The following is an 11,250-nucleotide window of genomic DNA, read 5'->3' as shown; positions in this document are numbered from 1 at the left end:
TTCGTTGCCAAACCCACTGGCTACAGGTTATCTATAAGTCTTTGCTAGGTAAAACCCTGCCTTATCTCAGCTCACTGGTCACCATAGCAACACCCACGCGCTCCAGCAGGTATGTTTCACTGGTCATACCCAAAGCCAATTCCTCTTTTGGCCGCCTTTCCTTCCAGTTCTCTGCTGCCAATGACTGGAACAAATTGCAAAAATCACTGAAGGTGGAGACTCATATCTCCCTCACCAACTTTAAGCACCAGCTGTCAGAGCAGCTTACAGATCACTGCATCTGTAAATAGCCCATCCAAATACCACATCCCCATACTGTTATTTATCTTGCTCCTTTGCACCTCAGTATCTCTACTTGCACATCTATCACTCCAGTGTTTAATTGCTAAATTGTAATTATTTTGCCACTATGGCTTATTTATTGCTTTACCTCCCTTATCTTACCTCATTTGCACACTATGTTTGTTTATTCCACGTGTAACTCTGTTGTTTGTGTCGCACTGCTATGCTTTATCTTGGCCAGGTCGCAGTTGTAAATGAGAACTTGTTCTCAACTGGCCTACCTGGTTAAATAAAATAACGTCTTGGATTGGATTCAAATGCAGGCAATTGGTTTCCAGAAGAAATACACTTTCTCTATGGGCACAATAAAATTAGTAAAGTGAAATTAAGTACTTAATGTTAAATAAAAATGTACACTACAAACATGAGGTAAATAATATTTAATTATTTCCATCCCTATAAAATGTGAGGACTGGCTGGTTGCAAGCCACAATTTTCATGTGGTTATTTTGGTTTCGTAATGACTAGCTTTAGTACAGCCCTGCAAGCTGTTGCAGTAACTGTACATAGAAGAGCCTTGAAACCTCTTTAGTAAAATGTTTCAAGGTAAAGTACAACCTCATTTAGACTTATGTATTTATAATTTTTTTTTTACATTTAATTGAACTGCTTTTCTATAGCGATTATCATAAAACACTAAAAGCATTGTGCATGACACCTGACATGGTCAACAATATTTTTCCCCACATACTTCTTATATAATAAACATGTCATATTTTTTCACTGGCTGTTAGTGTGGCCTAATACTGCACTTCTGTTCACCAGTTTCACTACAGTGTTACTGAAGGCCTGTGTGTTGAGCATGGAGGTTCACATCAGTTCATAAAGTCACTGGGATAAAAGTTCATGTTTAGGTCTGGCGTATTCCTGAGTCTACTCATTTGCCTTTCTTCATCTTTGAAACCCTCTCCTTTCTCTTCTTCACGTGTTTCGGTGTTTTGTTTTTTCTCTTTTCCCTCTGGGCCTCCTTGGCCAGTTTCTTCATCTCCTAAGAAACGCAGAAACAGGTTTGGGTATAGAATGTTAGATTAAAACAAACCGGGTTGGGTATAGAATGTTAGATTAAAACATTGATGTAATTTTAGGTGACTTAAATTCAGACTGAAAGAAATCAAAATAGTTTGGGATATTTGCAGAACATGCTCCAGATGTAGTTTTGTATAGGCCATGTAATAACCTAAAAATAGTGGGCACAGCTGCAGGGTTACAATAACCACAAGGTGCTCACTCCCTCTGGTGGTCAATTTTGTAATTTCCTTATTTATTTTTTATTCATACCTCCAATGCAATAAGATTTTTTATTTGCTGATCGCAGTAAAATATTGCAAGATTACTTGACAAATTCACCTTCACAGCCTTAATAGAAACATACCTTCTTGTCAATCTGAGACTCCTCTCCCACAGACTCCTTTTTGCCACCATCCTCATCTTCATCCTCATCTTCATCTTCATCCTCTGAACTTGAGCTCTCCTCCACATCACAGTCCTGCAGCAGGGCAGGTACCTACAAATGGAGGGACGAAATAACAGTCAACAATTAAACATTTACAACAGTCAATAAACAATCATACTTACCCATTCCTCAACTCATGCAGGGTCATGGTAAAAATATTCACAACCACACATTACTTTATTCTCAATAGAAGCCATTATTAAAATCTGTTTATTTCAGTTGACAGTCGACACAGAAAGCCATACCTCTAAAAAAAATATCAACCTCTCTAATGGACATGTAACCTTTTCTGCCAATTCACAAGGGAAAATGGTGGCATTGAGTATGACTTACTGTCTGAACTCCAGACAGATCCTTCTTCAGGCCCGTCACTGTCTGGTAGAGGATCTATATCACAGCCATCAACACGGAAGAGACAGATTAATAAATCACACAGTGTAGGGGTTGGATCAGTCACATTGCTACTGAAAAAAGTAACAATAAATATCAGGAAGTAGAGAAACCTGTAATTGTGCATACGTTTAAGTGAACCATGAGTTAGGGGGTTGTTGACTACTTTGGTATCAGAATGGTGTGTTTGAGCGGTTACACCAGGGTTTTAGTCAACTCACGTTGTCATTCTGCATGTTGCGCGAGGACTCGTCGTCTTTCATGTTTGTCATGGCATCCACGTCACGTTCGTAGTGGCTCACTTCTGTAAGCGTGCGTGGGATGTACGCGTTCTTAAACACCTGTCACAGTTCAACAATAAACCAAAACAGAGAACGTTAGAATATCGTGGAGGAGCTCAAAAAACATTTCACCTTCATGGTTATCAGATCTTTAAAAAATGAAATAAAAATCAGCCTTTACCTCCTCATTCACACTATCCTGATTGGACCTCTCCTCTGCCGTCCTCTCGGAAGCAATGTCCATCGCCTACAATGAGAAGAGAGCCATCATGAACACAGGCATATCAAATGGCCATGCTCGCTGAGTACTGAGCGTGCACAGAAACGCACTGAGCGCCCACAGTGCAACTTTTGACTTGACAAAACAAATACAAAAAAAACAGCATACGGTTATGATTCAATCGTGTAGATAAGCAAACTTCACATCAAATGAAACATGCCCCCCCCCCCTACCTTTTCCAAGTAGAGGTTGATGTTGCTGCTGGTGATGGAGGGATCGGTGACAAACTCAAAGAGCTCGCGCAACGTCATCGCCGCTACACCTCGCTTCAGGAAAAAGTCTTGAGGAACACAGGACCAAATCTCATGGAGTCTTTCATTCAAACTCATACCCTCATACTTCAACAGAAACCATAGGCACTGGACACTCCCTAGTATATGCACTGCCTCTTGTCTTATAACCTCTGTCTACATTAACCTCTACGTTTCACATACTACGTGCATGTCAGGTTGAAGTGACGGCAATCTCAGATCAAATGTAGCACCATTTGACGATATTAAACAAAACAGAACTTTCATACATGTTTTGTTTGCGAAAACCTTTTAGAATATTAGAACGATATGGCTAAAGGACGCTTTGTCAAATAATAAAGAAAGAATCTGCGATTTAGAAATGCTATATTCTATTACCCACAAGCATTAAGGCTGTGGTTGGTTGACAACGTCACCGAGCACTGATCTAGGATCTCCCCCTAGCCATATGTATTATGATGGTAAAAGGCTAAACTGATCTGGTATCAGAACTCTTTCTCTGGCGTCTATGTGAATACGGGCCTGGACCACACGTACCATTGACATTGGTACAGTCTTTGCGCAGGAACTCCAGAGCGTGGGGGTGGTCGTGCTCCACAGACTGGGACACGTCGATGATGTAGGCGTCACCGTCGTTGTACCTTGAAAGATAAGCAATAATTTAAAAAATAATAATAATAAAAGATATATATTAAAATTAATACAATTGAATGTATGAATTTAGTCAACCCCAGTATCTGACAAAATTACACTTGCAGCGATCGGAACTTCCATAATTGCACCAATGGAAGGGTTTTTACTTAAAGGCACAATCAGTAATATTTCCTGTTGTTCAATTCAAATGGTAATTTCAATGTATGATACAACACCATTGATTCTCTATGAATATATAACGAAGAAGAAATGCCTTATGAATATAACTAATAAGCTTAGTTCACACACACGTCAGATAACAGGAGGGAACTTACAGCATGTTGAACTCACTGAGGTCTGAATGGACCAGCCGGGCCTCTTGGTACATAACCCTCATGTTGTGTATCACCTGGAGGTACAGCTCACGCGCTTTGGACTCGGACAGGGAAGCGTTCTTCAACAGAGGAGCAGGTCTGGGACCAGAGATACAGATTAAAACAGATCTTTAAAAGCCCGGAGAAGCATCCACGTTCATCAATTTGCTATAGTGAACGTAGATTTGTGTGCAGACCAGCGTAGAATGTATCTCAAACACCACACACACACTGCTATAACACAGCAGCAAAAACAACAATGTTCAACATTGACATAGTCAAAGTATAGAAAAACATAGCCTTAACAGTAGTTACCAGAAGTTCCAGAACAAACCCCCTATTGAACCTATTTGCTCTCAATTCATCACATTAGCAATGACTACAGTTGAATAAGTTAATTGTTTATTGTCCTTCTTGAGAGAATTCATTTGGACCACAACTTCACTACACACATACATACAGGCTAGATAAAACCAGAACTTACACATAGAACTAGGAAACAACCTTTAAGCCAGACATACAAACCAAACAAACCGGTATATAATATTGACATGTTAAAACAGAAACGAAGCCTGATCATACTCACATGTCATCCTTGCCGATGAAACTCATAAGGAGTACGTGGCTACGCAGCATGATTGGCTCCGGACTCGGGATGCCTGCCGTCTGCAACCTGGAGACAGGCAGTAGGGAGAGACAAGCAAAAACACAGGGTCGTAAATTCTTTCGGGTACACCGCAGAGTGTTGCAAGTGAAACGGAAAACCGGCGTTTCTTACATTTAACATTTACATTTAAGTCATTTAGCAGACGCTCTTATCCAGAGCGACTTACAAATTGGAAAGTTCATACATATTCATCCTGGTCCCCCCGTGGGGAATGAACCCACAACCCTGGCGTTGCAAGCGCCATGCTCTACCAACTGAGCCACACGGGAACATAAAGTTCTCTTAATTTACAGCATTTCCCTCACTCTTATTGGACAAGTCCAAGTAGTCCCTCCCCTTTTCCAGTCAGTTTTCAAAACGAATTAAAACTTGTTAATTTAGGGTCAAAGGTTATTCATTGACACAAGCGTAGGCTTGTACCATTTGGTGCCAGGTAGTTGCCCAATGGTGCCAGGTGGTTACCCAATGATGTTGAATTATTTGATGTTCCAGAAGGTATCTAGTATAGGTTCTTAACCATTTACACTAAATTAAAATGTTTCTTACAGAAGGAATATGAAAAGTACATGCATAAGCATGGTAGCAATTGAAACAGTCTGGAGATTATGGGAAAAATTATTAGACCAAATGTGAGGACGACAGTTCACCTGACAAGACTGAATCCAAACATTACACTTGGTTTTATGCGCATTTTACATTTACTGTACTTTTCGCTGCATTTTGTTGATAGCGAAATCTGAAAATCCTCTGGATACCTTCAGTAACACGATGAGAAAATTCGTGGACAATGTGTTGTAGGTGCAACATAAGACAAGAGAATGACAAGGGTTTGAGACAGAGGACTAACTGGTGTCTCAAAGTGGATACACACACACAGACCTCTCCAAAGTGTGCATATTTCCTAAGAATATTGAACAACAATATGAAAGCAACATGTAAAAAAAATAAAAAATAAAAAAAAGTGTTGATCCCATGTTTCATGAGCTGAAATAAAAGATGACAGAATGTCCATATGCATAAAAAATTAATCTTTAAAAATACATAAAGTTCTCTTAATTTACAGCATTTCCCTCACTCAGACAAAACATTTAGCAAAAGCCCAATTATAGCGGAAGGGACGGACGCAACTTCTTGTCGCATGCAGTGCTCAAGTTCAGATTGTCTGTCAGTCAAAACCCACACAGAGCTGTGAAGCGCAGTCTGAGCTCTGACGTCATGTACAGCATGTTACTGTACAGCCACCGCGTTCCAATTTAGGCTCTTATTAGTGCCCAAATCTGCAATTTTCAACCAGTATACGGGTATGAGTGTAAAGAGGGTAAATACCACCTTAAACCGGGCGTAAAATAAAGCGTAACCAAGGTTACTTTTCCCATGGCTCATCTTGGGGCTGCTCACCTGATGAGGTTTCTCATCTCCTTCTCGGCCCAGGTTCGCACCATCTTCCTGGGGTTTCCTTTACAGTAGCCATGGCGGAACCTGGAGGGCAGACGACAGACTTCATCAGCTTTAAACATGGCTGATGCAATCCAAGTCTACTGTACGCTAGGGATGGGGGTGAGTACTCGATTAGTTTATATTGGATTAATAATCCCATACAGGTACTCAATATAAAATTGCAATTATTTAGCAGGTTACATTTCTAAGCACTGACAAAATCAACTAATATGCGTTTGTTTGTAGAGTAGGTAAAGTGCAGTAAAAAAAAAGTTTTACTTTCAGCCCTATTTCACATTTAAAAAACGCTAACATGTGAGTACTCAAATATTTTTCAATGCGAGTAAATCCAACACGGAATCTTTCAAATGCCCATTCCTACGGTACACAACAGACCTCACCAAATAGTTAGTTCCACATTGACCCCTTCTGAAATATTGGTTACTTTTAGGTCTTGGTTTTATAACACCATCTTAGACAAGCCAGGAAATGCTGTTCACCTGAATTCTCCACTAACATATTTGTCACGGTCCTTGAACAGTAAGATGGAGGTCTTGTAGATCTTGATGGCTCTGCTCTCACCATTGGCAGTGGTTGCGTGGTAAACATTTGCCTGTTGGTAAAAAGCACTTTGAAATAATGAAACTGAATATGCCATTCGTAGGACGATAAGTTGCCCACATTTTTTATTTATTTTTATAAATATAACTAGAAAAGTCAGTTAAGAACAAATTATTATTTACAATGACGGCCTAACCCGGCCAAACCCTGACGACGCTGGGCCAATTGTGCGCCGCCCTATGGGGACTCCTGATCACGGCCGGATTGTAATACAGCCCGGGATCGAACCAGGGTCTGTAGTGATGCCTCTGGCAATGAGATGCAGTGCCTTAGACCGCTGCGCTACTCGGGGAGGCCCGAGTGTTCCACAGTGGTGGATACGTTTGCCTCATGACGTTGTGCGATCAACTTGCCTCTTTGCCTGTGCTGATACAGCCATTGATCTCTGAAATGACACCCCTGCTGAGCATCTTAAACAGAATCATACGCGTCCGCGGGTCCAACACCTTTCAAACAAACAATACAAGGAAATCAATTCACTGTTGATTTTCTGTTTCTCAGGCTTATGCTTACAATGAAATCAGGTATGAAATCCAAACAGAATGTCATCACCACATAAAATAACATGTCATTTTCATCTCTGATTTAGTACTATTGATTCAATTGGGATATTTTTCTAATCAATCTATAGACAATACCCCATAATGACAAACCAAAAACAGGTTAAGAAATGTTGACTAATTTACCAAAAAAAAAAAAAACTGAAATATCACATTTACATAATTATTCAGACCCTTTCACTCAGTACTTTGTTGAAGCACCTTTGGCAGCAAATACAATCTTAAGCCTTCTTGAAAAAAAAATTACAAATGTGTTTTCACTTTGTCATTATGGGGTATTTTGTGTAGATTGATGAGGGTGAAAATGATTTTATACATTTTTGAATAAGACTGTAATGTAACAAAATGTAGGAAAAGTCAAGGGGTCTGAATACTTCCCAAAAACACTGTATGCATGTATTTATGTATGTATGTATGTATGTGTAATATATATAAACACACACACTATAAAACTCCAACGGGAATAAAACTATTTTTAAAAGCACACCTGCTCAACTGTAGCCCGATCAGATTTGTCTTTCACTCGAAACCTAGCGGAAGGAACCACAAACAGCCAACAAAATTATTCTTTATACTATAACAGAAATAAAAGTACTCTTTATTCCAAGCAGTGCAATGTCATGATGAATGTCATGTTCAGTGACAGGTTACGTACGTGTCAGCATTTTGTTGTTTCTGCATCACGGTCACTTTGTTGATCACAGAGTCAGCATAGTTGAGCTTATCTACAGTAAAACAAAATAACACATTCAGAGCTCTATACAGTTAATTCTCACATTGTATTATCCATCTACCCAGCTAAAATACTTAGTGCTGAGCGATTGGTGCTTTGAGGACTGTTCGGTTTCTGGTTGGATTATCAAAAAAATACCACGGTTTGCGATTATTTGGGTTGAATGCTATAACACAGAATAAAACAACTAATAAAAGTCCCATGATGGTATTAACCATAATTTATCCACATTACTTTAATAAAATATTTCAGTTGTTGTGTATATTATTTGATTACTTTTATTATTTCACTCCAAGTCATCTCTATAGAGCTACTGCCTATGCTGTCTGACAAAAATCACAATTTTGTAGTAAATAAGGCATGCTGAACACCAACTATCAATCACTTTCATCATTTCAGGTAGAGATGTCGCTAAGCAACAGCTGCTCTCTATATGACCTCACAATCGTGCATGCTTGTCTCTTCAGTAGCAGGCGTAAAAGAAACAGACTGTACAAGTAGATGTGCAATGGATTATGGTCATTGTAGTTAATTACCACGTTTTATGCGCCAAAATATGTAGAATATTGGCCTGTTGGAAACTACAACTCCCTACTACGGCGCACAGTTCAGGGTGGATCTTGATTTATCTCTAGAGAAACTGAAATGTGCGCATTGAGCTCAGATAGAAATACAGAACGAAATTGAATTAAAATAATCATTAAATTAAAATAGTCGTCAATTAGTTGTTTAAAAAATGAAAAATTGCCAAAATGTCAGTTCATCGCTCAGCACTAAATATTCTACTTGAACTCACCTAAATTAATTTTGTGTTCAAACTTCCTCAGAGCTTTGTCAGTGGGGGTTGACAGTTTCTGTGATTTGTTACTAAGATTTTGTTTATTTGCCTGAAAAAACAAAAACAGATGACATCAGTTTGCTTCATCGTCTCATATACCCAATATTGGCTTCTGCTATGGGAGCAGATTATTATCAAACTCCACTAGTACATGTACATTCTGAAATAATGATTGATTTTCTGATAGTCTATAAAGTTCCATTTTGGGCTGCCTGGGACTCAACACCACATCAGCCTGGGACATGGCCCAGAATATGTTGAGGTCCTGAACTTACCTGGTGATTCATTCCTGTTCTATTAGCCATGTAGCGTTTGGTCAAGTCCCCAGTCTCATCCCAGTCCCAATCATCATCATCCTCTTCTTCCTCCTCCTCATCATCATATTCACACAAATCATGATATTGTGTGTCCAGGCTAACTCCACTGACCTGGCCCTCTACTGCAAGCATCTCCTCAGCTGGTTGGGTGATGGCAACACTATTTAAGAGAAACATAGCTAGTGTCAGGCTCTGTACATTGAGACAGTGACAGAAAGGAAGCACATAACTGGCTTAGCTAGCTACATGAACAATGGGAGGGGCAATACATGACATGTAGTGTGCTGTTTGTCTTGAGTCATAACATACGTTCCTTGAATAACCTCTGCTAGATTTGCCATGCTAAATGCAATGTAAAGAAACATGGGCTACCTTGTTTTATAGATAACGTTTTATACTAGCTAGCCAGCCCAAAGACCGGCAGATGGCGATATTCTGGCGCATGATTGTGGGAAATTATACATATTTTCCCAGTTCTCTCAGCCTTCTCGCCATTAAATTGAGTTAGGGAGGAAATCAACGCAATTTGTAACCTGAATGGAGAATGTTACGTACGAACCAGTCCACTGTGGATATGAATGTATAAGCTGGCTGCGTACAACAATATCGCCATCTGCCGGGCTTTTGGATACTAGCTAACACTAAGTGAGTAGGCACAGGACATGGGCACAACTCTACTAGCGTTTTAATTTTTTATTTAACTAAGCAAGTCAGTTAAGAACAAATTGTTATTTACAACGACGGCCTACATCTGACAAACCCGGACTACGCTGGGCCAATTGTGCGCCGCCCTATAGGACTCCCAGTCACGGCAGGTTGTGATACAGTTAGTTGGTTAAAGTAGCTAGCTAGATCATTTAGTCAAAACTCATGTTGTGAAATACAAATTCAACACGCTTTTTTTTACATATCCAATAAGTTGTTCAAACAATGAAATAGTTAAATACTTAGCTATAGCTAGCTATATGCCTGTGGTGTAAGTGGTTGGTAGCTAACGTTAGCTAGATAACGTTAATGCCACGCATGCTAGCAACAACAAACAAGGATATAAGTACGACTAGCAGTAAAGGGCTACAAATAAATGATATTTGTCGACACCTGTTTGATTCATCCGCATCATCAAACTGTCCTGGTACAATCTGGGCCATGGACATTTCAATTCAGTATTTTACTCCAATGTGAGTAGCAACTCGTGTACGAAGCTTGTCTGTTTCTACACACTTCCTTCTATTTTTCTTCTTCTTCGATGAGGTTTAACAGCGGTTGGCATCCAATAAATGTTGCATTACCGCCACCTGCTACACTGGAGTATAACTACCTTATACTTTGCTTGAATAAAAAAATATATATATACCTTACCATCTAACACTACACTCACAAAAACATAAAAAATAAGACCACCCTACTCCACTATTCAAATATATTAGTCCTACCTCAGTCCAACAACCTGAAGGATGGGACACCACCCCTTAACACACCCTGTGACACTTCTGATGTCAAGTCTCGCACACCCAAATACTTCTCTGCAGCTGCCACCACAACCTCAATATTCTGCGACTATTCGGAACTCTGACATTTCTGACTTGCTAACTCATTGAAAGTGGAACGCATTATACATATAACTACAACCAGTTAGCAAGTCGGACATGTAGACATTTAAATCCAACTGAAGGAGTACAGGTTTTTAGGGTAGTAGAGGGAATTTTGGTTAGTGTTTCTTGTTTTTGGTAATTAGTCTGAATTTTTTCAACCAAAACAGCTTTTGTTTTTTGGGATGTTTGTTTTTTACTAACTCATACAGTGTGTGGTGGAAATACACCTTATGAGTGTAGTCTGCCTACAAACCTAAAAAAAAATATATAAAAAAATATGTCCAAAATGTCAGAGTTTCCTATTTTGGTCTAGCACGTGAATGTGGCATTACCCCTGGTTGAATGCAGGGTGCAACATCAGGAAGTAGCATTAGCCACTGTAGCATGGTGGTGTAAAATTGTGTTTTATTAAGACAGTATGCATATTTTTTCATTTTTTTGTTGTTGGGCGGCACGTCATTAATGTTAGTTAAGGTGGAAA

At 39.4% G+C, this 11,250-nt stretch overlaps 1 protein-coding gene across 1 annotated transcript; it reads right to left on the bottom strand.

Moving 5' to 3' along the window:
• Window positions 1-707: 707 nt before the first annotated feature.
• On the bottom strand, window positions 708-10,414 carry riok1 (RIO kinase 1 (yeast)). Its single transcript, XM_024010184.1, has 17 exons — window positions 10,276-10,414; window positions 9,136-9,337; window positions 8,819-8,909; window positions 7,945-8,014; window positions 7,777-7,819; window positions 7,083-7,175; window positions 6,609-6,721; window positions 6,070-6,150; window positions 4,591-4,677; window positions 3,966-4,103; window positions 3,535-3,638; window positions 2,920-3,026; window positions 2,648-2,713; window positions 2,407-2,526; window positions 2,129-2,182; window positions 1,715-1,846; window positions 708-1,330 (listed from the first exon to the last, which is right to left on the bottom strand). The coding sequence occupies exons 1-17, from the start codon at window positions 10,329-10,331 to the stop codon at window positions 1,220-1,222; spliced, it is 1,668 nt and encodes a 555-aa protein (XP_023865952.1). The 5' UTR covers window positions 10,332-10,414; the 3' UTR covers window positions 708-1,219.
• Between the last annotated feature and the right edge of the window lie 836 nt (window positions 10,415-11,250).

Source organism: Salvelinus sp. IW2-2015, linkage group LG19 (genome assembly GCF_002910315.2).
Source record: "Salvelinus sp. IW2-2015 linkage group LG19, ASM291031v2, whole genome shotgun sequence".
In the NCBI taxonomy this organism is placed as follows: domain Eukaryota; kingdom Metazoa; phylum Chordata; class Actinopteri; order Salmoniformes; family Salmonidae; genus Salvelinus; species Salvelinus sp. IW2-2015.
This window is presented reverse-complemented; position numbering and strand designations above follow the sequence as displayed.